General features: G+C 39.0%; 2 protein-coding genes across 5 annotated transcripts; one reads left to right on the forward strand and one right to left on the reverse strand.

Annotated features, from left to right (window-relative positions):
- Positions 1 to 26339, reverse strand: PHF6 (PHD finger protein 6). Of its 4 annotated transcripts, none has more exons than XM_065077610.1 (11): positions 26159 to 26339; positions 20980 to 21159; positions 20667 to 20768; positions 17172 to 17305; positions 16798 to 16841; positions 7539 to 7702; positions 7217 to 7360; positions 5894 to 5998; positions 5033 to 5166; positions 4314 to 4443; positions 1 to 2721 (listed from the first exon to the last, which is right to left on the reverse strand). In XM_065077610.1, exons 2-10 carry the CDS (start codon positions 21115 to 21117, stop codon positions 4314 to 4316), a joined length of 1095 nt encoding a protein of 364 aa, XP_064933682.1. In that variant the 5' UTR covers positions 21118 to 21159; positions 26159 to 26339; the 3' UTR covers positions 1 to 2721. The 4 variants fall into 4 exon arrangements, with proteins under 4 accessions (XP_064933682.1, XP_064933681.1, XP_064933680.1 ...); XM_065077609.1 differs by having other exon boundaries at positions 1 to 4021; XM_065077608.1 differs by having other exon boundaries at positions 7539 to 7705.
- LOC135580694 (collagen alpha-1(III) chain-like) lies at positions 25598 to 27522 on the forward strand. Its single transcript, XM_065077480.1, has 2 exons — positions 25598 to 26987; positions 27241 to 27522. Exons 1-2 carry the CDS (start codon positions 25598 to 25600, stop codon positions 27312 to 27314), a joined length of 1464 nt encoding a protein of 487 aa, XP_064933552.1. The 3' UTR covers positions 27315 to 27522.
- Positions 27523 to 27839: the final 317 nt, after the last annotated feature.

A 27839-nucleotide genomic window follows, 5' to 3' on the forward strand; every position in this document is an offset into this window, starting at 1 on the left:
TGAAATTCATAACTCATTTATTGAATATATATATGCAAGGATACCAATGAAAAGAAACTAATACTGCAAACTACAACTTTGGAAGTAAAGCCAATATAACAGGAACAAAATATACATAACATTGTAGATAGGAATGCATTTACCCTCTTTCATACACTCCTTGTCTTTACACCTAATGTAAATGTATGCTAGAGCAAAAGCTGCAGACATTATTAGCCTAACCTGAGTGCTTTTTGACAAGCAACAGTTCTCCAGGATCCTTTAAGGGTTGAGATGTCACTGCTGACTAATGAATGTGCGTACATATGCATATATAGAAACTGCTTCAACAGTATATAAATCAAGAGCCGTGTTCTGTTTTTCAATCTCCATCACTAATACAGTGGAATCTTTTTCTGGTGACGTGTAAGAAGAGTTACTATTTGCTATAATGTACCTTCAGTTCTCTTAAGATTAATTTCATCTAATGAGGATTAATTTTCTTGTCAATCTGATCCAGCATATTAATATCTTTGGAATGCACCGATTATCACCTACCAGATAAGGCTGATACTTCAAATAGATTATCACCTCTTCATCTTGCACTCTGGTTTAGCATGAAGTTATTTTTCACATAGGCAGCAGTAAGAAGCAAGCTCTCTTCCTTTATATCACATTTTAGGGCCAGATTCTGTGTGCTCATACCATTCTAGATCAGCACAGCTCTTTGTACCGAAAGATCAGACTTCGTGGAGTGTAGGTGATGGACTTATTGCTGCCCTCCAGGAGTTAAGCTGGTGTCACTCCTACTAGAGCCTTATCACAGAACCTCCTGTGGATCAACCCCTGCTGAACGAGTAGATCTTTTGCTCACCTAATCTACTACATCCCAGCTACCTGCACCGGTGCGAGACTGAACCGGCCTTTTGCCCTTCCTTGGAACGGAGCCATAGCACAGCTATAGCGTTTGATCACACCTCGAGACTCGGGCGTTACACCAGCTGCATCCTCAAGTTATTTGAACAATATCCTGATGCCTGTCCTCCCTTGGTACATTCCCTTCCCGGTATAGCACAATTGCAGATCTGTTAATACAGAGATACAGTGAGCTGGGGAGATCGGTTAATATAGAGATACAACGAATTGGGGAGAAACCTCCCATCACAGAGGGTTCCAGGCATCTTTAAACAGCACACGCTGCTCTTGGGAGCAAAATAAATGCCCAAAGGCCAAAAAAAAAAAAGAGAATAAATAAAGTGAAACCAGTTTCATAAGTTTTGTTAAATTCATGAGTTCTCTGATTGTGAGATGAAAGCAGAAGGTGCCTATTAGAAAAAAAACCTCAGTAACAAACGGACTGCATTAATTTAACTAGCTAATTTAAACATACCTATTTCACCTATAGAGCACTTTCATTACTTCTAACATTTCTGGGAAGGCAGTAGATGCTCCAGAATAATCTTCAATATATGCTTGCAAAGATTACATTGCTTTACCAAAAAAACAAAAAAGAGAAAAAAAAATCAGACTGTCTGAAATTCCAAGCTAAAATACACATAAAAAGACAGTAATGGCAGTATTTTGTCTTTAAAAAATGATGTAAATGTTGTATACTATCATACATTGTCATGCTTTTTAAAACTACAATTAAGGACATAAGAGATGTACAGTAAATACACTGCTGAGGTACATTTCTTCTAAATATTAACACCACGACATAATTACTCCCCAGCAGGTGATGCTACTTGGGAACATATAAATACAATTTTTACATTGTAAGGCACTTTTACCCAGCATACATGAGTTGAAGTCAGTTACGACAAATTTGAGGCTCGTAAGAGAAAAGATTTTTGCTTTTGCCTTTGTTTCCATGAATTCATGATGGTTTAGTCGGGCCATCTCAGCACTAAGAGGTAACAGGTAAACCAGCCACTTTCCTGCTACCCGAAGGTAAAATGCTGTTCTGGTTCTTCAAGGCGTGGAATGGGGTAGTTTATTTCACAACACATGAATTATTGGACTGAATATTATACTAAGCAACTGACACACTATGAATTAGAGCTCAGTCTCAAATACAATCAGTATGCTGGCAGATCTACCCCATGCAACCTCAGTTAAAATACAGTAGCTGCAAACAAAGTGCCTTTTTCCATGGGAGGGCCATGTCTGAGGCACAAATCTACAAGTCATTTAAACACTGAACGATGTTATTTCTGCATTCTAAAACTGTTCTGAGTGGCTGAAAAATGTTCATATTCCGGGTGAACCAAAACACCTTGATAGACAATTTCAACAATCGATCTGTCATTGCAATTCAAGTCACGCTTTTAATTTTGAAAATTACAAATACAAAATAAAAATGATCAATGGCATCATGTTTAGAGCAGTATCTGAGTATTTTCTGTATACAGCAATATTTTTTTCTAAAACTGCATTATTCTCCAGGAAAGCAAACAGAACTGATTGAATTCTAACAGGTAAAAATGTTAGAAACTCCAACATACAGTAATTGAGTCCCTCAAGACATTAAGGGAATGCATAAGAAGACAAATGACACACATTAAATCTTTTAAAAATACAAGTAAAAAATGCTACAGAAACTCATGTTACAAATGAACTGGTTTTGCAATACCAATCACAGAAGAACTGCAGCGGTTTTAGCCAAATCAGTGTATGTTGCTTGTTTCCTTCCTTCAGATCCAGAAGTTTTGTTGGGAGTTCAGAGTGAAACAAGTCAAAACCCTAAACAAACAGCAAGGTGATGCGATAGCGACAGACAAACATGCGGACTAGATTCAGCTTTTTGGTTTTATTTAAGTAAGTCTGAGAATGTGCTTTAATAGACCAATTGAAGAAGCTCGTAGCCATCAGAAATGACAAGGTGTTTGAAAGCAGAGGACCGATCTGTTAGGTTTGGTATAGCCTAGGTCTGATTATTCCCTAAAGGAACATCAAATTCTAGCAAGTAGAATTCCATGACGTGATTGTTGACTTGAGAGCAAGAGAAAAATTAAGCACTAAAATAAGGATGATAAGCAAAGTTTCTCATATAGTGGTCATAAGATTAAAAAATAAATACTAATCTAGCAAAAAAGGTTGTTTCCTCATCCTTCTTACAGAACATGGGACCTTTATGCATATTCTGGACAAAACACAAAGTGTTCCACGCGAGACAGAACACTTGAGGTATGGATGTCATATATGGTGGCTAAACTCCATAGTGAGTTAAGAGCTGTAACTCTGAAGTAAAAGAGACTGGGCTGCAGAGTCCAAACATTTGTATAGTAAGGTTTTAATCACACTTAGTGAAGTGTTCTTTGTAAATCAGGGACACAGAAAGAGGTGGGTCGTTGGGGAAAGAATGAACCACAGCCCTTTGGCATGAGTTCTAAAGCTCACAGCTCAGAACCAACAGCTGCTCAAGTAAATCTCCCGCAACAATGCTGGGCGGAATGAGCAATCACAACAGGAACAACCTGAAATGTTCAAGCGTGCTTCGGTGTACACCGAGTCCTTGTCTACTGTGTGCTTTGCAAGCAAAAACAGAGAGCGGCTTTCCCATGTATGGCCTCCGCAACTTGTGTATGAAGAAAACGCAAAATTCACAACGTACCAGCTTGCTGCCACTGCGAACTTGTCCATGTTGTTAGTTAAACTAGCTAAGACCTCCTCTCATTGCATGAATCCACTAAACAACTTACACATTCCAAATCTTGAGGTTTTTATTCAGTCCAGAAATATAGATCTCACTTCATTTCAATGTCTGCCTTAACTTTTGACACTGTACATATTACATATCATTTATATAGTGTTTCATTTTTTCCAGACACTGCAGACTACAAACTACATAATATTGACATGTAAAACTCTGCCACTTACTGAAGGCTCACACACATGAACGTTTCAGGCAGTTCAATGAAATTTCTAACAGAGTTGGGCAGTAGAAGTTACTAACCCTTTTCTGATTTTAGAAAACAATTTAAAAGAATTAGTAGTAATGATGTCTTAGCCATTCCCAGTTCTATAACTCTGTCCCTCGAACCTGTTTAAAAAATGATGAAAACAACAGTAAATTTAAAATCATAAAGAAAAGCATTTAGCAGCTCTGACATTACATCTATATTTAGCGACAGAAAGGAGGGCCTCCCTTCTTAAACTGTTACAAAGTCAGTTGGATTTAAAAATCAACAAATCCTCCCCATTTTTCTACAGTATGCCAATAAAAAGTACTTATCTGCATACACTAGATTTACGTACTTCACTGCAATAAACTACATTAAATGTATATTGCGTTTCAGTCTCGGTAACAGATCTGTCAGGGGTAACTTCCATACCTAGTTTCCATTGAGCTGCTGCTGAGGAATGTCATTATGGTCAGTGCCTGATTTGCCACGGCTTTTGCTTTCTCTTTCTTCATCCTCTTCATCTCTTTCATCATTTCCACTATGGTTTTTACAATAGAGTCTAGCATAGTAAAAGAAACAGTAAGGACTTTTACTGAGAGTATCTATCAAAACCAGACTTTCCCCTCAGTTAGTTTCGAGATGTGCTACAAGCCCCTTGCTACCTCTTTTAACTCATTCATGGTTTTCAGTCAAGCATCAGTTAAACCGAGGATCAATCCTAGTTTTAAAGAACTGAATGCCCTCTTGTGGGCACAGCCACCCTGGCAACTCCACCACAGCCAACTCACCAACGGCAGCAGTTCGGAAAATTATGGGGTCCAAAAAAAGAAAGAAGCTACAAAACATATTGATATGGAGGAACTGTGACAGAAATTATCCCGGGTTTCCTCGATATAAATTACAAATTAATTGAGGAGGACAATATGTCAATTAATTTCCTGATTTCTTATATTGCAACACTACTACAGAAATTTTAAGTTAGCAGAGTACACAAATTACTTTGCAAGTCAATAATTAGTTAAAAATGCCATTTTAAATGAAATATATTTATTCTTAAATAATATACTTAGCTAGCCAAGTTAGGCTGAAAAAGTGTCATGAAATACCTTCACTTGCATTATAGAGTCAAGAATTACATAGGTTCTTACTTATAAATTCCTCGTGACATATTCTCGATGTATTTAGCTTTGTCTTCTACTCCACAGTGGTAATGGTATGTTTTTATGCAGGCTTTAATTTCACACCCAATAGTAGCACCGGGCTGGCTGCAAAGTGTGCATTTCTGTGCAAAGGAAAGAGGAGAACGGCACTGGTCAGCCTTTCAGTCTCTGGTCTCTTTGCATTCACTTTAGTGTTCTGAAACTATATAACCTTTTACAATATGAACACTAGGATTTACCTATCTATTGCACTGAAAATTGCTACATGATTGCACATATTATCGCATATCCAAGATCATTTTTTTGCCACTGAAGTTAGTATGTTAATATATGAAGAATCTTAAGTGATTTTTTTTTCAAGGAACAATATTGTTGGAAGTCTTGTTTTCTACCCCTCCCCCCAATTTCTTAACACTTTAAAGACATCCTGAATTTTAATACAATACAATGTGACATTTTATCAACATCCCCATCTCTGAGGCCTTAACATGTTTTCGTATTAAAACATCAAAACAGTTGGAAACAAGTCACTGCAAGAACATCCTCTCCAAGTTTAACTGTAGTTTTACACAGTGTGCTTTTACTAATACAGGATCCAAAGCTCTTGCTCTCTTACAGGAAGGGTAATAATGATTTACCATGTACATTGTCATAAAGAACTCTAAATACCACATGCCAAACCACCACTAACTTTTAAAGTGATTCCAATCTGGCTACCTGCCCCAGAAGTAACGATACATTTAAATTTTGTGTTAAGAAATAGATGGAAAAGATGGTTTCAGAAGAGTAAGGAGGCACAGCTATATACACCTTACGGGAACATGTTCATCACACTCTGCAAATACATACCATTCTTTTTCCTCTCTTGATTTCCTGAAGTACAGTTTTGATATCAAAATCACCAAACTCTGCCCTTGAAGTTGTTGTTAGCTGGACAGTGCCAGAAGAGAATAACTGTAAAACAAAGGAAGGCCAAAATAATTCCAGGTCACCAACATGATTAGAAATGTATTTATGTGTAGGAATCACCAAGCATTGCACATCCCCTTCTGTGATCTCAGCACGTTTTTTACCAATGAACTAGGAAAAAAAACCATGCTGAGTCATTAGAATGATGAGTATTCCTTCTGATACCCACCTGACTGCTTTAATTACATCTGTTGTCTTGGAGAAATGTATTTTAAAAGACAAAGGAGCAGACAAGAAGTAATGACATGATGAAAACACAGAGTAATAAATGGACATTATTATCAACTACACCACTGAACTTTTTAGAAATATTCCATTTCCTTCCCTGTTACTCATATACAATTCAGCTTCACGGCACAGCTGATGTCAACATACCTGAAAAGCCCTGAGAGGTGACAATGAAGCACAAAAGTACCATCCCTACTGTCATCATCCCAGTATAATCGGTTTAAACTGTCTTAGAAATGAAGTTCGGGTACACAAAGTAGCCAATACTCTAAGACTCAAGGCTGCTGGCACACACCAGCAATCTGTTAGACAAGCAGCTCTAGAAAAACAATTAATACTCCACAGATTGTCTGGACTATTTATTCATTTTGAGGCACAACAGGAACCACTAAGGTTCATTACTCAAAGCGCTACCTCGTTCACAGAACAAGTTATGATACATGAGAGCACTGTCTGCTCATGTTCACTGAAATGAGCAGATTCTTTTCAGGCTGACAATTCTTGAAGCACCATCACCTAAAGGCAAGGGGACTTCCATGTCCCACTCTACTTGAGTTACAAGGGCTGAATGCGCTTGTCAGAAAATTAATGAAGTTCACAGATTCTTCCTGGACTTGGTCTGAAAGCCTGTGGAGTAAGGGTATTTTATTTCTGGGACAGATTATTTTAGCTAAAACCCTTTCCTGTTTTCCTTTTAAAATATTGTATACGCATTTAGACGCTAAGGGAGCATTTTTAATAAAGAGTCTCCCTGAGCTAATTCCATCTCTTAGCACGTAGCCAACTTTTATCCATATTGCCAGCAGCGAAAATAAATGAATTGCTCACTTTGCAACACTTCAGCTTGTGAAGAGATCATCAGCACACAGGCAATAGTCATGCATAATTACATATGAGGGTACCGTATTAAAAACTAAAACAGCAATTCAGACAAAATTCACTAACAGACTGGTTAACAACAATATTGTTACTCACCATGCACTTATAGTGTGCTGCAGCCTTTTTGGCATTAAATATATGAAGCTTTCCTCTAGCTTCATTTTCTTCTTCACCTGCATGACAGAATCCACATTTAGGTTTTGTATCACTGGGGCTGCTTCTGTGGGGAGACCTGTCTCTCTGAAAGAAAAACATTCTACTAAAATATACTGCTGGGTTACAAATAAGGTTGTAATTTTAAAAGCCTGTGGCCACCAGCTGGAGGCTCAGACAAATGCAAGTTTTAATAAAAATTATATTTGCAAAGAAGAAATATGCAATTCTGCCTTCTAAGAAGTTTAGCATATTTACTGCTTACATAGGAACTGCTTTCTATTTCATCTGTGCCATGTGAGGACGTAGATCTAGTGTCTTCTGATTGCCCTTTTAAATTTGTTTTTCTTGGCTTTCCCTTACGACCCCTCCTCTTTCCTTTGGGAGGTGAAGGCTCCAACTCGTGTTCATTGATACTTTCTTCTAAATCTGCTTTAGAAGTTAGAAAACATCATCAAATAACATTCTCCAAAAAATTTACGCAAAGCAAAGCAGCCAAAAATAAAAACAGACAAGAAAAAAACATAACCTGTATTTGTTGTATTTGGATCAGAAATAAAAATAGCAATACTTTCCCGTTTATTACAAACATGCACTTTAGATCCTGAAAGCATTATTTACTTATTTATACATATCACACAGCTTTGCATCTTTATAACATATGAAGAAGGTTTAGCATTTCTTACAACTTGTACTTTCAGAGCTAAAAATCTGTCCTCAGATACACATGTTCACCTCCACTGAAAATAACTCATTTAAACTACGCTGAAACCAGTAAATGTTTCGAGCATGAAATAAGCTTTTAATTTATTTAAGATTCGTACCTCCAATGTAAATTGCAGCTGGTACTATGCTGGTGTTTCTACAGAACACCTCTCTCCTTGCTTTACTAATTAATGCCTTGACTTAAAATATCGCCCATTTTGGCTAAAACGTTAACATCAAATTTTAAAACTGAAATGTATTTTGCCTCCATGAAACAAATGTAAAATTTCATTTTAGTTACAGGATATTTTTACACCTACAGCTAAAAGCAGCCACCAGTTTACAGAAAATCACCCGTACTGACCATACCCCAGATTAAATATTTATAGACCATTAGGAATATAAGAATGTATATTTGTAATACAGACATAGGAAAGACGTCTGACACGTTCCTTGAAAGCGTCAGCTCAGCTGCTGAATGCCGGATAGAACCGCAGTGCAGAGCTCTGGCAGACTGTCCTTTTGACTGCTCAAAGCTCTACAGTTAATACAGATCAATTCTGCAAACTTAAGATTGTTTCCAATACAACCCTGTTAAGTTACATCTGATATTGAATAACCAGCTCTATTCAGTCCCCAACAACCTTCCTGATCGCCAGCTGCTCATGGGAGCATGTTTGTTGTGTGGCTTTTTTAAATACAGAACACTCACCCCTGCTCAAACTGCAGATATTTCAGCAGACTTGTTTAAACAAATGTGCACACACACGGCTAAAGAACTTGCTTCTCAAAGTCCAAACCACAAACATCAGTATGAGCCCCCAAATGGAAGGAAATCCTAATCAGAAGATTTGGAACATCCACTTTACACATTAATGGGCTGCTTGACTGTGGTGGTATTATTATTATTTAAGCATTGCTAAGGCACTTATTGCCATTATATCCTGGTCTCAGAATCCAGACAGGACATCTTATTCTGAGACTAAACGCTGCTTTGCTAGAACTCGTCTTTGGTATCTATTATCACTTAAAAATCAAATCACGTTTCTATTTCCTGATTAACAGTGACTCAACTGCACAAAAGTTTGAAGTCAAAGGCTCAAATACATTCCACAGGCACCAAGCTGGAGCAGAATACGACTCTGCCACTGGCCCCAGCCCCTGCACACAAGTGTGTCCTGTCAAACTCAGCCTATTGCGTGTGTCACTAACCCCTGAGATTAATGAAGGACAGAAAACTAAACAAAATGCATGACAACAGGTTACCAAAATATAATTCCCCCAGGGCTTTACTCTGTCATATGGTTAGAATGAGGCAAAGATTTGAGAATATATGAATACAAATCTGCAAATTATTTTGGCTTAAATCGACAGATTACTTGCCTATACACAGATATTCCCAAATTGCTTTTAAAATACGTCAGTCTATCTATGGCAACATTCCTATGCTTTAATATATATACTATTCTTTTCTAATTAGATGACAAATGCACCGTTTACTCTGAAAAAATAAAACACATGATGAGATGGATTATCCAATGAAGCAATACATTTGACATTTTCTTCTCTGAATTTACTATCTAACTGTATTTTTCATTTATCATTACTTGCTAAATTCCCCAACCAAGATTAAGCAATTTAGATACTGTCTCTCTCAGACTGTATATAGCAAATTTTATTGCAGCCCAAAACCCTCTTTCAAAGAAAATAATTCTATTTTATCTTGTCCCTCATCATCTGAACTCTCCACCAACATACATACAAATATTGTGAATCTTTGTCTCCACTTTTACATTTACAGAAACCATAAATGGCTACTCTGGAAAAATAGTCTTACAAAAATGTGACTTATTGAATTCATGACCCTTTAAATAACATCAGCAAGAAGTTAAAAAATATCCCTTCTAAAATCAATCCACAGATTTCCCGGCTGTATTTGATGAAGCAAAATGGAGCGCATTCACCAACTTGCCTTATTTCTTCCAAAGACCCTTATCAATCCTGTCAACCGTAACGCTTTCCACCTCTTAGTCCAACCTTATTTTCTAAATAACATTAACGCATATCCTGAACTCTCTACAGTCAAACTTTCAAAACTGAAGTGAATCATAATTGCTAAAAACGAATCACATTATGAAAACCTACTTTTATGAGAAACGTCACAGAACAAGTTCTTAAGTGCTATTTTGCAGTCTACCGTTATTAGAATATTTAAGATTTGAAAAGTAAAAAAGCTTTATCTTTTAAAAGATGGTTTCAGTGTAAGATAAAAAAGCATCAGAACTGCACAGCTTTCTTCAAAGCAGAACCCACTTTCTGTGCTCAAAACTAGCACTTCCAAAGGTTCAGAGTTCACTGAAATCCAGATGCGTCATGACCCCTTAGAATAAAATTCCTTGTAGATTTAGGTCTCCCCCTCAAGTGACAAGGACCTCCAGATTACCACCACCAGAGACGTGAGGACCTGCTCTACCACATCTGTCTACAAGACCGATACCTCAAAACATGAGCGTTTCTCCCATTTTGAGCAGCACTATGAACTAGCGCAACAGTCCAGGAAGAACGAGCTGGTAACCAGCGTTCAAATCCACCTGCCTGGGATGGTCTTTACTGTTTAATGCCCGGTTTGGTTTGTGCTCTGTCCCTCCCCTCGAGCCCACTGGCAGCTTACCCTGTGTCCCTGGCATCTGATGGTTGGGTGTTTCCAACTTCTCGTGTCAGCTTGAACTAAGGAAAACACAAAAAGTTGTTCAACTCCTCCCTGACCAGATGATGTTTTATCACGGATTTCACTCACACTCTGAACCCCCTGAGATTCCCTAGATACTCTTCAACTGCCCCCCATCCCATATCCCATTACTGCATTGATTTTTAAAATCATGACAGTAGTCTCCACACAACCTTATCCAACGCGTTCAAACGAGGTACCTTATGAGCTGTCTTCACAAGTCCCTAAATGCTATATCTGAAATAACCAAACTTAATGCACAACACAGTCTGAGAAGGAGGGGTGGGGGCAGAAATCAAGAGGAAACATTCTACATTTTCAAAAGCACCTAAAACCAAGATATTGTAAATTCAGACAAGCAGAATGATGAGCAACAACAAGCCCAAATTTGCATTTTAGAAATCCATAAGCAGTACAAAGTACCACAAAAAGAAGATGAGCAAAATGCTGTATTACACAAACTGTTAACAGGGAGACTCGGCTTCAGAGAGAAATCAAAAACTTCTCCATTGATCATGACTAGAAGGAAAAGGATCAAGATGTTTGTCTTGGCAAAGAAGAGGCTGAGATCTCACTGTTCTGTTCTATACTGTGTCAGCTTGAAGTATATATGGAATCACCCATTTCCAAAAGCTAGGTTAAAGCAAAGTAATACAAGAATTAAGTGATTTAAAGGTTGTGAAGGAACAAATAAAAAGAGGACATGTACAATAAAGGCTCATACTGCTCTCTGTATCCACCATCCAAAACTGACTGGCAACATATATTTGCAAGTAGGACTGTACAAAAAAAGAAGCCAAAATGTAGAATGTGGAAGGGGCTCAGACATGCTGTCATGTCCATCTGAAATCACACACAGGCATTTAAAGCTTTACAGTCTATTTGGGGCAAAAGAGAAACTCTAAATTAAACTACAAAGGACAACAACAACTTTACCAGATTTTTAGAAGAGAAACAAAATATAACAGAGAAAGAAAAAGGTAGTTTAGCATGTTAAAGATGTCCTTAAAATACGGCTGAAGCCCAACGAACTGTATGTGGCAACAATATTTTAAATTGAAGTGTCAAAAAACCCTCAAAATTTTATTGTCCCAGTAGTCAATAATAAAAACATGATGCATCCATAAGCATTAATAAGAACTAGAGATTTACATAAAAACCCTTGCAAGCAAACACAGAATCAGGTAAGCCAATCATTAAATAATAGTACCTTTTATCAGCAAATGATGTGAAATTAATGATCAAAATGCTGAATATAATTTTTAGTGGGTTTTTTGTTGCTGTTTGTTTGTTTGTTTCTTAATGGAAAAAGACTAAGTTACATGAAACATATCGAAACTGGACAAAGTAAGAGTGGAGACGAAAAAAATTAAATTACCCCTTCGGTCCCATCACTGATATGTTTTCCAAAAGTACCAGATACCTCAAGGAACTGATGATGTGTGTCCAAAAGCTATTTTTGACTTAATAGTATCTGTGTTATGAAGTCCTTGAGGTTATTTATTTAATTCAGTATATTTACCATAGAAAATGAATAAAACAATCCTTCATAACTATAAAATCTAAATGCTTTTCAAACAAACAATCGTTGGCAAAGAATGAAGACAGACAATACGCTTATCTGCGTAATCAGAAGGCTTACAGCAACTGGGATGGTAAACCTTTTAAACGTGAGTTAACTGACCAAGTTCCTATTTGTCGAACATCTTGCCAGGAGAACCAGAACATAAACACCACAGGCCGGCTCCTCAGCAAACCATTCCCCACATGACTCTTACATTCTTTCTTTTCCATTAGCTGTGCGTTTTTCCGTAAGAAAATACTATTGTGATGCTTTTGTAAAACACCTTAGGCTGTAATGGGCTGCAGAGAAGATTGTGGACTTACTGCCTCGGCCAACTCTTTTTGTTTTAACACTATATATACATTACACCACGTATACATTCGATGCCACATTCAGAGCAGATTCTCTGTAAGACAGACAGAGCCCAGGAAGAATTTGTAACCGCCCACCAGCAGAACTGAAACGACACCGATGTTACGGAAATTTTCACACCTGCCTGCTTTAATGCGTGCAAGGACTGGCAAGCTTGTGCTACCAACAGTCACAGAAAATCCAACGATGAGCAAACACTGATGAAAGAATCCAAAGATGAATCAGGATGTTACCTAACTATAATGCCAAAAAAGTGTCATATCTTTTTCCTGCCAGTCCCTGGTTTACATAGTGCTTTGAAAAAGTACTTGGTTTGATGCAGGTTGCAGCATCTCTAAATAAGTCTCACAGAGTAATAATATCCTCACTGAACTTACTGAGCAGTTTGAGAAGCACAGATTTCATGTTTGATCTTCAGAATAAGACGAAAAGGATGCTGAGACAGGGAATGTCCTTATTTCCATTGTGGAAACGTAACTCCCTGAGGCTTTGAGTACAGCTACAATAGGAATTATGGACACTGTATTTTCTGACCTCACAGTTCCCAAGCATCTGTTTCAAACATTACCAACAGACAGTCACATGGCTGTCTTCATTATTCTTTGTTTTATTACTATGTGACAGTAGGAAATTATATTCTTCTCTTAGTTTATATTAAACTATTCCTGATCAGCTGAATTGGTTTTAAATTCAACACAGGGGCCAGGGCAGCCCCACCTGCAGGGAACTGAAAGATACCAGACATACAATTTTTCAACAATTACTACCAGCACATTGGAATAAATTCCAACAAACAGTTTCAAAACCTTAGTTCGACAACACTCTCCTCTTCAAAATGAATAAGTACAATTATATTGAAGTGAACAGTAATTCAACTAACAGCTGTGACAGTTTGAAAGCACTGGCACCATTTCCTATAATCTATTAAATACCAAACACTTAACTTGCCTAAATTATGGATTCAACTGTTACCTGAAGTTCAGGTCGGATTATTTTGTTAGATTTGCAACCCAGCAAGACAAAAATCTAGACACGAAGCTTCCAGTAACTTGTTCTGCTGCTCTGAGCAGGTGCCTTCAAACCTGTGCACTCACAGGTACCTCACTGGACCACAGCCCAGTACCCAGTGTGAGCGCAGCCGCTCTTCCTGCCCATTTTCCACTTATTGGGAACACTGCACAGGAGAATCGCTCTGAAATATATATATATATATATATATACACACACACACACACACACCATAAATGAAATTCTCCAATTCCATTTCACCTGCAGGCTGGGCCATACAGATAAATTAGACAAACCCAAGAGTCTGCTGAAACAGATAATGAATTTAAGAGCACAATACTTTGCTGCTATGTTTTGTATTTTTATATTCAAAGAAAACAGAAGGTAGCTCAGCACCTCCTATCAATTAAAAGAAAACGAACTCCCATTGTTCATTAATTTTGCCTTGATGAGTAGGGAGATCCTTAGTCTGATGAATTCTCGCTCCACTTGAACTTCATGACAGCAATAAATAACATCTAAGAGGTCCTTTTCATTGGGTTTTAACTGGGTAACTTTAATTCCAACGTAGATCCTTCAACCACATTTCCACACAGCCTCAAGGAACTTTCCTTAACTGTTATTAACAGTTAACAAATATTATTTTAAACTAGAACGTCTAACAAAAGGTCCATTAGCCAGATCTCAGACTGGAACAAGTACGCTGCACACCCCACATCCATATTCCAGGGAAGAGAAGGAAAAATCTCTTATGCAGCAGTACTGCCTACAGAAAATAAACTGTTCAGGAAACCAAACACTCCTAAAAAGTCTTCCAACACCCACTAATAGAAGTGACATAATACAAATATTTGGACTGCAACAATTCAATCAATAAAGAGAATAAAGGGTAAAACACCCAGATGTTCTACACTAAGAAAAAAACCAAAGCAAACCAGCATCCATGAGCAGGAGCAATAAGCTTCTGTTTAAAAGGACTGACAATTCCAGTGCCTCTGTGCACCTACACTGAGTGACATAACCACAGATGGGCTTTAACTATTGTGTTATGAAAACACTGCTGAGAGCAATGATTCAGGAAATTAAATGAAAAAACAAGAGAAAACAACAATGCTGTGTCAGCATCTAGCATCCCCAGCTACTCTATCCACTCTTCTCCACAAGTCTTGTCTGGTTTCACACATCACCCTTCTTTTGTATTTAAACTCCACGTTGATATCCACATTTTTCTCAAGAAATAAACCAACTAATATATATATATATATACATACACACACACACATATACAAAGCTTAATTTCACCATCCCACACCTTTCAGTTCCCATTTGACCGAGCAAATGTCAGCATTCAAATATTAAGAAACAAACCCTCCAAAGTCCCTTTTTAGACTATGAAAACCACCCTATATATTTCTGTCTTCTACAGGTAATTAAGTTTTCAATATACCAAAATACCATTGCTATACAGTGCTGTAAGTCACTTCCATAAGACAGGTACAGTATGTATTTTCACTCTCGTTGATTTACAGGAGGTCTATCACAAAAGAGCCCCAGCTTCTGGCATTAGCAAATCCATAATTGTAAGTGATAATAGTCTATGGGTATAGTTCCCTAAACTATATGGACTAAAAGGAGAACATATCCTTTGGGAAAGAGCACTGGGTAAAATTTCAGTCAAATATCAAACAAAACCCAAAAATGTGAAATACAGCTACACATATTTCTAGAAGTGTAAAGCATATCAGAAGTAAGTATTTTAAACATAAAAAAATGATTGCAAAGTTAAAAGCTAAATGAGATACTATTGGGGTCTTTGGCCTCCTTTTTTTTTGAATATTTATTCCTCCTTCTCCTACCCCCAATCTAAGAGTCTCTTTGGGTAAGCGAGTTTAATGTTTTAATAAACTGCCATCATCCTTTAAGAAAAAAGCCACTAGGCCTCTGTGGCAATTTTTCCCATGTCCTCTCAGATAAATATATCCATATAAAATTTAAAAGCCTTTGCTGTCAGAGAATGACATTGTAGAATTGGAAATTATGGTTTCTGAAAACTCTTAAAGAAAAGTGCACGTTCAGATCCTGCAAGGAACTCCAAGCAGAAAACGTCATTCATTGGCATTGGGCTCCATGCAGAACTGGGGGCATTTTTCAATAGATGTCAGACACTGAGCTATTTGTGAATTAGTATAAAAGATTATGTTTAACTATCAGTTAAAGAGATTAATCCCTTTGCAGACTCAAATGTCTTTCATATTCTCCTTCTGCTAACAAACCAACCCCAAAATAAAGAAACAACGTGCCAAACTACAAGATAATGTGGCCCTGTCTCTTTAGAGAGCTGATATAACATGCACATTGCATTTCTTGTTTAAATCTGGTAACAGCAAAATCAGAGAGTGCTTTATATAAAGCACATGACAATAATTATTTAAAATAAACTTTAAAAAAAATCAGTTTTCATTTTGGCTTTTCTACTGCCTTCAGTATCTTTCGGAACACTGAATTAACATCCAAACCTGACTGTTGAAATATCTACTATCCGTAGCATAAAAACTAGTACATTGCCTTAAAAGTACATTTAGCAGAAAGAGACTGTTCTCTTACCCAAATTCAGATACAGCAGGAAAAAGCATAAATACATACAGACCATGTAATTTATCTATGTCTGTGGCACAGCACCCCTCAGCATGTCACTTAAGTGATCTGACCACAAACCTTTGCATTACTATTGGAAGAGTTAAACTCTATTTAATAGTTAAAAAAAAATAGTGAATATTTAGGAACATTAGAAATAGCAAAAATCAGTTGTTATCTGGCAAAATGTTTTAGATGTTAATATTGTGACTATTTAACTAGAAATATTAGGCAGCTCCTTCCCAGAAGGGAATGTGGTACTTCTACTCAAACTTTAGTTTTGACAGAATGTCAAATCTTTGGAACTTCCTAACATTTGTTTTGGGTTTTTCTCCACCTCAACCAATAATTTTTAGAGAAAATACAGAAATAAGATGGGCTTCCAAACTCATTTTTTCCTCAAAAAAAATGTAGTTCTGATTTTTACTGAAAACATTTATATTCTCAAAAAAAAAAAAATATTAACCAAAGTATCTTTCTACAATGGGAAAAATTTATATGGAATAATTTTACCTTCAGAGTTATGCGTAGTTTTCTTGTGTTTTCGACATAAAATCCTATAAACAAAGTAGTTGAAAACTGTCAAGTCAGTCACGATTCACAGATTATTTACTCATCTTTTAAATTTAAATTTCAGTACATTTTTTCTCCCACTTTAAGACTCACCGATACACAAATCTCGCAGTGAAAATACACTTTTCTAGCATAGCACTATTTTGAATGCCACAATCATAATTAGAATTTTTTTCTAAGTTTTGTTTAGATTCCAAAAATGGGGGGTTTGTTTTGCTTTGTTGTTGGTTTTTTATTTTCTCTTTTTTTTTTTTTTTAACAATGAATGTGAAATATAAAGAAAAAAACAGACATAGCAAATAAATAATAGTTACATGTAAATGCCTTGTGAGGGTTTCTCTCTTATCTGAGCTTTATCATGCAAAGCACAGTAGTAGTGATACGTCTTGTGACATGTTTTCACATCACAGCCAATGGTCGCTCCAGGACAGTGGCACAAAGAGCACATCTGTAAAGAAAAGGAAAGTACAATTCATGTTACTGTTGGCTTAGTATTTCTGAGTTCAAAAATAACAGAGTTCCCACTCCTGATGACAACATAAATGGACTCATGCACTTAGCATTACTCCTCCTGTTCTCAGGTATTTTTCATAACTTACTTTAAAATAAAGGAGAAATTTGTTGCAAATATGCAACAATACAATAACCATAATATATTGATTATGAATTCAATGAAGAAAATAAGTAATTTACTTCCACGGGATATCACGTGTCTGATGAAAGTCACACAGCTATTCACCTAAACATCCCACTCGATAGTCTGTTTATACTGACAGTTTCAGAAAAGTTAAAATTGTAAATGGTACCTGTCCAACTCTGAATGATATTATGAAAGCAGGAGAAAAAAAGACACACATTTGGCAACGAATCTTGCAGAGTCAGAAATACTGATGATCTGCAAATGTTTCTTAGCCTCAGCGGCTGACTTGACCTCTTTTTTCTATGCAGTTATTTCCTTAAGTTATTTCCAAAACACTGAATTTGGTGAAAGATTTGTTAAATACAATGAATTTATTTCAATTATATGAAATTTTGCTCTTTATACTTATATTGCACAAAAGATTAAATGGGAGTCTGTTGCTTTACTCCTCTTTCCCAAAAACAAATTCTTCTCATCTAAGATTGCTTATGACACACCAACTCTCACGCTTTTAAATCGTTCAGTGCCCTTCTCATCCTTCTCTATATTATTTTCTAATGACACAATATTGCCCCGAAATCTCAGAATTTCCCAATAAACTCCCCTCAGAAGCCAACCAGAGCTTTTTGTTTGTATCCAGCATGTTGCCCACACCCCCAAAAGATTAATTCCAAATCCATAAGCAGAAGCATGCGGTGTAGGATACCGCTTACATAGATCTGTGTGAAATACACTTTCTGCCCACACTAACTCAGTCAAGTTCTTGTTAGTCTCTAATATACCAAATACATACATCACCAAAGTTATGTATCACCACCCTGTTCTTCAATTTTAACAAAGTTAACTGAACACTAAAAATGTCAAAGCCTTGGATCATCTCCATTTACTCCTCTGCAAGCTCTGAAATGGTATAGTTATATATACCGTTCCCTAGTTGTTATCTAATTTGTATGTGTATTTTATCTCATAAATGTGTTATACGTTATGGTTTAATATAAAATAATGGCTGATCATAGCCCTTTATAAAAGCCTAGGTTGAAGTGATACCCATCCCATCAGTTTTAGTTAATGCTTCAGGATTTTTAAAGCCAGAAATGACTAAAATAAAGCCTTCTTTTTATGAACACCGTTACTGTATGGACAAAACAGACCACAGGAATTTTTACACCGACTTATTGATCTATGTTTCCTGACAGTAATAAAATATTTATTCCATTGGTACAAGTCTTGCTGTCCAAATGGTCACCCTCAACAGACTGATTAATCTCCAACTTATATCATGTATATGCGAAGTGTGACAAAACAAATAAGCTCTTTAAAAGAAATCCTCCCATACACAGCTAACAGAAGCAATAATGATATCAGGGCCATGTACTTCCAAATGTTTAAACTCCACAAGTTTTTACGGCTGGCCTATTAAGGCTTGAACCTACAAAATTTTCTTAGACAGAAATATATTATCATCAGAAATGCTCTACACGTCAGTCATTATCACTCCAGTAATGAAGAGGTCCCAGTTCCTACCTGGTCAGTGGCAGCATCTCCCCAGGGAGAGCAGCCACGTCAAATCTGCCAGCACACAAATTTAGTCCAAGCTACCGATATAATTACTTAACTCAATGCAGCACACTGGGATATTTTTGCTCTGTGTGTTCCCACATGAAAGAACAGGCTAGAACACAAAGCAGAGCTTCAAGGCGGTATTTAGGCCGACTGGAAACTACACCGGTCAAGGGAAAAAGATTCGTTACAGAGAGGGATTCAGAGCTACAGTTTTCTGACAGCTACAGAGATACGGCGGCAAAGTTAAGATGTAAAATTATCTTGTTTCCTTTTTGGAGAGAATATGCATCTCAGGACTATGAATCTAAGTTAACCAGATCCAGGTTTTCTGCAAAAAGCTGAACAAAGTGCCTGATACGTACAGCTAGTGAGCTCCAAGAATATATCCAGCTGTTGCACCAGTGAAGGAACATAAAGAGATTTAGAAGCAGAAAGACAGAAACCACCAATGACATAAGAAGAAATAACTTTCAAAAAGCACTGAAGAGACTTAAGAATCAAAAAGTTCCTTTGCAGTCTGTACTTTCATTTCCTACCATGTTCTTTGGAAATGAAATCAAATCGCATCACGAATTACTTGTGAATAGTTATTTCTTTGTGCTTCAGCTAATCAGAGCAAATAAAGTTCCCTGCATTGGAAAAGATTCAAATGAAACATTGGATGAAATTTTAGACTATTATTATATCATTGCAGTTCTACAATACTGTGTTAGACTAGTAAATACATACATTAAATAACTAACCTGAAAATTTTTAATGTGAGGAAGTGAATGATAATTTGTTAAAAATATTTTTAAAAGCCTCACTCATTTGCCCAAATGGAAAACAACTAGTTCTAAAAAAACTTAAAAATTAACAAGTCATTGCTGCTCAATTCTCATGAATTTGGTAGAGCTGTAATCACTATTGTACCCATGTACCTCATAAGGTGTCTATATTCGCACAATCATCTATTAAGTCAATATAAAAGGAAGCAATAAAAGTACCTTTGGTAGTTAAAAACAGATTTTGGCAGCAAACCCAAATATTGGTAAAGGTACAAAACTACCCTTGCCAGGTCCCTAGAATGTGGGCTTCATTCTGAAATCTGGCAGAAAATATTAAATAGAAATTACTGGATTATAAACATAGATGTAGGGTTGGTTACCTGACATTCAAATTTCATTTCAATATAAGTGTAATCATATCTACTAAGGTTTTCTTTTCATAAACCTGAGACCAATTTTACTTGACCATCTTATAATCTCATAACATCTTATCATTATATCTTATGATTGTTATCTTCTGTATGCATTTCCACAGAAAAAAACTGTCAGGAGCTGGACTCAATGATCCTTGTGGGTCCCTTCCAACTCAGCACATTCTGTGATTCCATGATCTTCTGTAACTTGTCCATTACCTTAGAGCTCACACAACAACAGTGCTCAAAGAAAACAAAACCAAAACAAAAAACCCACAAACCCAAATACCACCAACCAAAACCAACCAAACCAAACACAAAAAAACCCCAAAAAACACATATAAATAATACACTGAACAACATTAAGGTAAAACTTACAGAAGAAAATATTTGTGTCATTTTCAAGGGCAAATAATAGAGACTTACCAGTTTAGTGCCTCTCTTTATTTCTTTCTGAATATCTTCAATGGAGAATCCACCAAGACTCTCATTATCAGTGTGTGAAGACACCAGTGCAGATGAGAACAGCTAAAATTATTAAAAAAAAAAGCAACAACTTTTTTTTTAAGTTTTAAGGCTATAAGTTATATAGGACATTTATATATATGAAACCCATAACATTTTCAAATTAGACTGATTAAACATTTGTTCCAATGCCACAGCTGGTTGAATTTTTCATTTGTTTGTCGTCATTTACTAGCTCACTGCATTCCTCTCCCTTTTACTCTGAGTTACTTACCATACACTTGTGATGTGCTGCCACCTTCTGGTTTTCTGACATCAATAATTGTCCACATTCATTATCTTTATTAGATCTACAAAAACCACACTTCCTTTGTCTTGAAGAGACTTTTTTCTGTCCAACTGAGCTTGTCATGATTTTAAATGACCTTAGAATGCCACTTCAATCCTCTCAATGCTACAGAAAAAAAAGGTGCAATCAGCATGTTAACATCAACAAAAAACATTATAACTTACAGTTTTATAAATATAATATTGGTTGCTAGAAAATGATCTGTCTCTTTTTACTCTTCCCTTTACACTACTACAATATACCCAAATAAACATGTATCAAGCAAGAGGCAGCGTTTTCCTAACTTTTTATGGAATTGTATCAACAAGCAGAATTAGTTCTTTAGGGAAAAAAGCGTGAATATTAACATAACACTTTGGACACGAACATGAAACTTACGGGGAAAAGAAGAAATAAAATACAACAAGTACAGCAATCATTGGGAGGAAATGTTACTGCAACTCTTTTAGCCCATTCTTATAGTTATTTATTAAAGCAAAGGAATTTGCAGAAAACACACTACCTGTGCCCACAATAAAATTCTGGCTACTGAGCCTCTTCAGAAACAGAAGCAAAGGAAAACCTCAGAAGTCCAGCACAGCATCCAGAACAGGTTTTGAGTGTAAAAGCTCACAAAGTAGCTCACAGAGATGAGCAACTACTCTTAGATGAGGGTAGAGATGAGAAGATAAACCGTTACCATTTTAGGTATTACACAGATGCGCTGTGGTGAGTGAAACAGCCTTGGAATCTAAATTTTAGGAGGATCTATGACTAAGGTGCCACAAGGGAAACCTTCTCAAGACCCACAGATAATTTAGCAGTACCATACGAGTTTTCAGTAAGTGTACGAGTGCTGCTATTCTCTTCTAAGAAAAGCAGTGTAAAATTAAATTCGACATGAATCACGAACTTTTTGTGTGTTACCAGTAACACATTCTAAAATACAACATTGAGGTCCCACTCGAGCAGAAACTGCAAGTTCAAAATTGAAATACCTGACAAGCGTATATACTTCTTGGCCCAAAATTAAGTAGTTTGTGTTCATTTGTTACTACATCTTTCAAGAAAGAAAATATTGTTCTCTTCAAATAGACATGCTTAGAGCTTTTTACTTTGGAGATCTGAGCCTTGCTGCCAGAATTGGCCACGACTGCAACAAAAGCATCCTCCTCAGCCTTTGTCTACGTTAGACTCATCTAAATAAGAAAAGCCACCATCTAGTTTGATATTCCTGTTGGGGGAAAAAAAAAAAAGCAGCCATAAAACCAGCAGAGTTGCAGTACATCGGGACTGCACGACCACGGCCATCTGCATGAAAATGCACGATGTTTTTTTGGCCATTTGCATGGGCAAACCTGCTCCGCGCTGTCAGCCTCCCGTAATACTAATATCACTCACTATTTTTCTCATGGAAAGCAGAGGAATGCCGTTAAGTTTCTATCGGCACATACTACAGCTAAAACACAGTCCTTTTGGATTCTCACTCTTCCGTTTCGACAGATTTTCACAGCCTGAGTTTTAACTGTTTGTCCTGCAACGTCTACTACAAAACTGCAGCAAAAGGTGTCTGTCCTGGATCTATCGCCTTTGCTTTACCAACAGCTTCATTTGCTTTCTTTTCTAACTGGAAAGCAGTTTACTGGCTGGTGACGCATACTTATACGAAGAATGCATAGATTTCAGATCTTGCTGATTTGCACAAAAAATGTGCCAATCTGGATAAACGAGTCACACCCTTTTGCAGTGGCAATAGAGAGTCCTTAAGTGTTAAGCACAAAAGAATTACTATACTGTATTCTTCTAAAGAAAAACCAAAACAAGACCATTCTGTAATCCCTTCTGAGGAGAAAGGACGAATGGCTTCTGAAGGAAAGACACACAAATCTTCACATTTTATTTTTCAAAAAATATTTTTTTAAACTGAAAATATATATATATATTTTTGCGTACACAAAAAAGGCCTACAAAAGAAAAGCAGGAAATAATATCACAAAGATTTCTTGTTTTCAGGTCACATTCAATGGCTCAATATAAATCACAGAGTGATGGGTCAGAAATATATTAAGAAAATAATTTTAAATGCAAGAAGTTCTGCTTTGGTTTAAATAATTTGATATACACACATTCATTGGGGTCTACCTGTTTAATTTTATATTCAGATTATATTATTGCTATTTTGACAGCAGTGGTAGTAGTTCTTAAACGGAAGATCAGGGATTTCCTTCAACACATGCACAGGTCCTACTGACTTACAGGAATAAGAATCACTACTATAAAAATAGCCATCCCTCAATTTAACAAGCAAATTCATATTTTAGAAAATGCAAATAATTTATAGAACAGATAAAAAAATCAGTAAGTGGCTCTCATCTTTAATTTATAAGAATAGTAACTTTCCTAGAAACAAGATTATAAAGAACCTTCTCACAGCTCTGCAGTCAACTGCACTAACAGACACACAGAGGCACTTCATTCCAGCAATACTAAAACCTGACATCACCAAACTTCTTGAGGTACTTTTGCATAATTACATTTTTAAGGCTTACATGGAAGCGAAAAATAATGCAAATATTTACCTGATGATGCATGGATGTTGATGTTATAACAAAACCAAAAAAAAAGGGGGGGGGGGGGGGGCAAATATTACGTTTTGGAATATTTCTTTAATTATAAATTATTTAACACTTGAAAAATTATTCATAACTCAAACAGAACAAAAAGCACTAGGGTACGCCAGAAAGGAAACTCACATTCTTTTCACTATCAGATTAAATTACTCTGAAAGCATTTTACGATGATATCTAAAAGTTTTCTTTCCAATCCGGCGTTCTTTGCATTTGTGTTTTCTGTACCACTGAGTATTAACGTTCTTTATACATTTCTAAAGACTGCAGAAGAAAATCTGAGTATGAGAACTATTCCAGAAGCATTTCATCTGTAGACCTCTCCCTAAATTATGTTTGCTTTCTCATAAATGTGAGAAAACACTACACTGGGATCCCTTTTTTTTTGTGCCAAAATGCACTTCTTATCCTTGTCCATTTAAAAAAACATTCATTTTCTGAAAAAGGTGAACCAAGTTATGCAGACCCAAATTCTGAATGTAAACACTCAAAAATCTGCTTTTGTCTCTCAAGTTAAATCACCCAAAAGCCATCAGTCCCGTTTGCCAAGTATCAAGCTACATTTCATAGGAACAAGAAAAATCACACAACTTAAAGCAGCTGAAAATTTCTGTTTTCAATGTTTAAAAAGCTAACAAACTAATAAGCCTTATAGAACAGTGTTTAAAAATACTGTTGACAGAAATCTTGCTTGTCAGCTTTATGAGAGCAAGTCTCACAGGCTGGATCACAGGTGACATACTACAGAATCACTGACTAGGACATTATGCACTACCTCTACCAAAATGGAACACGTGTACTACAAAACATAGATTACTACATATTTTGGCACAGACTTGGTCTAAAAAATAAAAGGTAACACCCTAAAACCACAAAAGAAGAAACTCTTTTGGTGATGCTTCACTTAAAAATTTTGGTTCATTTGCATTCATGTTTCTTAATGTCCACTAAGGTATTCAACACGCTGCTTCTCCTAATAGCACCTTTATTTTATCTTTAAAGCAGCATGTTTTACAAACTCATATGGCTTGCATGCTGGTTTACTCAGCTGTTCTAGATGACATATTTCCAAATATAAAAGGAAAGTGCAAGTTCAATGACGCTCGGGCAAAGAAGGATGCCCTCAGTGTAGGAGATGTTGTTCAGCACTGAAGAACAGAGAGTAACCTGGATTCTAATTTCTATTTATTGCCCAAATATGTTTCAAGAGCTGCTGCCTGTTTGTAGGAGTTCAGGCCTCATGTGCATTTACAACAAAGGACAGCGACCTATATGCTATACTTTCTCAGATAAAGTTTGTTTTGCTGTGCAGCCTCTATGATTACAAAATTATATTTTTAAAAAATTACAATTTATATTTGTCCATTAAGAAAATTTCAGATACATGAGGAAAACCTACAAGTATACAAGCTTTGTAAAATTTCATTAAACATGCTGAAGTGGTTTGGACTCTCGTGAAAAGCTACAGAAAATACTCGTGTTGGATTTTGCAAGATGCTCAGTAGATATACCAGAATCTCTGTTTAAGAAACTTCCCAGTGCTTACTAGTTTCTAGGGTCCACCACCCATTATTGGGGGTATTATTTTGGAGGGGGGGGGTGAAGCTGGGGACAAGGCAGGTATCCTGTGCATGTCTGTAGGTGAGAACCTGAAGTCACAAGTCCCATGGAAATGTTTTATCCAAGAGTTATGCCCACACAGCATCCTACAGCCACTATAAAAAGTAGAACAGGAACTTATCCACGCAACTTTCATTAAAAAAAAAAAAGAAACTAAAGGTGGGGGCAAAGGCGGGGGGAGAAGGCCCAACCCTCGAAAGTCTAAACAATTACAGCAGGTAACTAAAAATTACACAAGAGCCTGCGCTGAGGGAGACCTGGCAGACAGCACGGGCCGATCTTCAGGAAAGTTTACACACCCCCGCGGGGAGCGGCAGATGACCCGATACCGGCACCCCGGCCGCCCCGGGGCTTCAGTGAGGCCCGGCACGGCTCTGCCGGGGTCCCGCTCACACGCACCGGCAAGGCCCGGCCTGGCCTGGTCCCGGCCCTGGGCCGACCAAGGGGGCTCGGCGGGACGCGGGGCTCCCGGCGAGGGCGTTTCCAGCCCCGCTCCTCACCAAATTTTGGGGGAAACAGGACTCGCAGACAAGGGGGGGCGGATCCTCCGGGGAAGGAGGGAGCGGGCCGAGGCGGGCGGAGCGAGCGGCTGCCGGCGGCTCGGGGCGGGGGAAGGGGAGGCGGGTAACGGCAACGGGGGCGCTCCTGGAAGCGGCAGCGCTGGGTGCCCGGACCCTCCCGGGGGCGGGCGATTCGCTGAGGCCCAGGAACCGGCGGCGGCCGGCGGTGAGGCAGCGGGAGGGCAGGGCGGACTCGCCGGGCCAGGGGCTACGAGCAGGCGGGCTGGGGGCGCCGTGCCTGCCCCAGGAGCGCGGCAAAGCGGCGGCTGGGCGGGCAAAGAGGCGGTTGGGCACTCGGTCGGTCACTCAGTCACTCACCCGTGTGGCGGGTGGGGCGCCGGGGAGAGGAGCAGCTCGGGCACACCCCCACCCCCCCGTCACCGCCGGTCGCTCACGGCCGCTCGCTCGCCGGGACCGTCCCTTTCATTCGGGGCAGGGGACGCTGCGCCGCCGCCGCCGCCGCCGAGCGCAAGCACGCACGCACGCACGCACGCAGGAGCGGACGGACGCACGCACGCACGGCGCGCTCGGACCGCGACGGCGCGACGCTGCGGGGCGGTGCCCGATTGGCGGCGCGGCGGGAGCACGCCGGGCCCGCGCGGCCTCCTGCGCACGCGCGCCACCGCGCGCCTTCCCCTCCCCTTCTCCGCGAGGGCCGGAGGCGGGAGAGCCGGGAAACGGAAAGGGGCGGGGCCGGGGGCTCTGCGCCTGCGCAGTTCTCACCCGCAGCCGTTGGAGGTGGGGGGGGCGAGTGCTGGGATCGCGCAGACACAGTCGCTCTCAGGCGCGCGGTGCGGCCTGTGCGCATGCGCAGAGCGCCTCGAGGCGGGCGGTAGCGCTCAGGGGGCGCGTGCGCGGGTCCTCAGGGCGGAGCCTCTCGGGCCTGCCCCGGCCCCGGCGTTCGGGGGGACACGGCGGGTGGTGCCCGCGGAGAATGGGCTGTGCTGGCCCAGCGAGTGCGCGTGTAGAGTCATAGAATCATTCCCGTTGGAAAACGCCCTCAAGATCGTCGAGTCTGACTTAACAGTGGCACTAAACCACGTCCCGGAGAACCACATCTACACGTCTTCTAAACCCCTCCAGGGATGCTGTCTCCACCACTGCCCTGGGCAGCCTGTTCTAGTGCCTGACAAACACTTCTGGGCAGGTATTTTTCCCAATATCCAATCTAAACGTTCCCTGGCACAACTTGAGGCCATTTCCTCTTATTCTATCACTTGCTACTTGACAGAAGAGACCGACACCCCCCTGGCTCCAAGCTCCTTTCAGGCAGTTCAGAGATCAGAAGGTCTCCCCTCAGCTCCTGTTCTCCAGCTGAACCCCCGGGTCCCTCAGCCGCTCCATCACACTTGTGCTCCAGCCCCTCACCAGCTCTGTTTCCTTCTCTCAACTCTCTCCAGCACCTCCAGGGCTTCCTTATAGAGAGGACCCCAGAACTGCGGTGGCTCGTGGCCGTGTGACAAGCTGTCTGTGAGGAAGCAAGAGAAGTCACGGTTCCCTTCGCTGCCCCGCTGGGAGTTCACGCTGTCCTCAGGGTTACTGGGAGGGGAAGAGAAACCTGGGCTTTAGCCACAGCTCCTTGGGCACAGCCGTAAAAGCAGGGCTTTGGACCACCAAAATAAACCCCAGTTTTGCTAAATGTGCTGAGGCAGCAGAACAAGGCCTCAGGCAGAAGGATTATGTCAAGAAGGGAAAGGGTATAAGCCACAGAAGATGCCCACAGCCCAGCAGTCTTCCCAGGTATTTGCGTTTGGGAAGGGGTGGAGGAACAATGGCCAAATTAGAGATAGGACTGAACTGAAGGGAAATGAACTGAGCGAGACAACAGGTGGTAGGAGAGGCAAGAGTGGAAAGAAGCTGGAGTAAAGAGGTGATAAGGACAAGAAGTTGCTGGAACCAACAGTGTTCAGTGCAAATCCCTGCTGGATGCCAGGCACACAAAACACAGCCTGAGGTGAAAGGCATAATTGTCATTGCATGGCAAATTGTCAGTGCGGTG

Source organism: Columba livia, chromosome 12 (assembly GCF_036013475.1).
Source record: "Columba livia isolate bColLiv1 breed racing homer chromosome 12, bColLiv1.pat.W.v2, whole genome shotgun sequence".
Classification (NCBI taxonomy): domain Eukaryota; kingdom Metazoa; phylum Chordata; class Aves; order Columbiformes; family Columbidae; genus Columba; species Columba livia.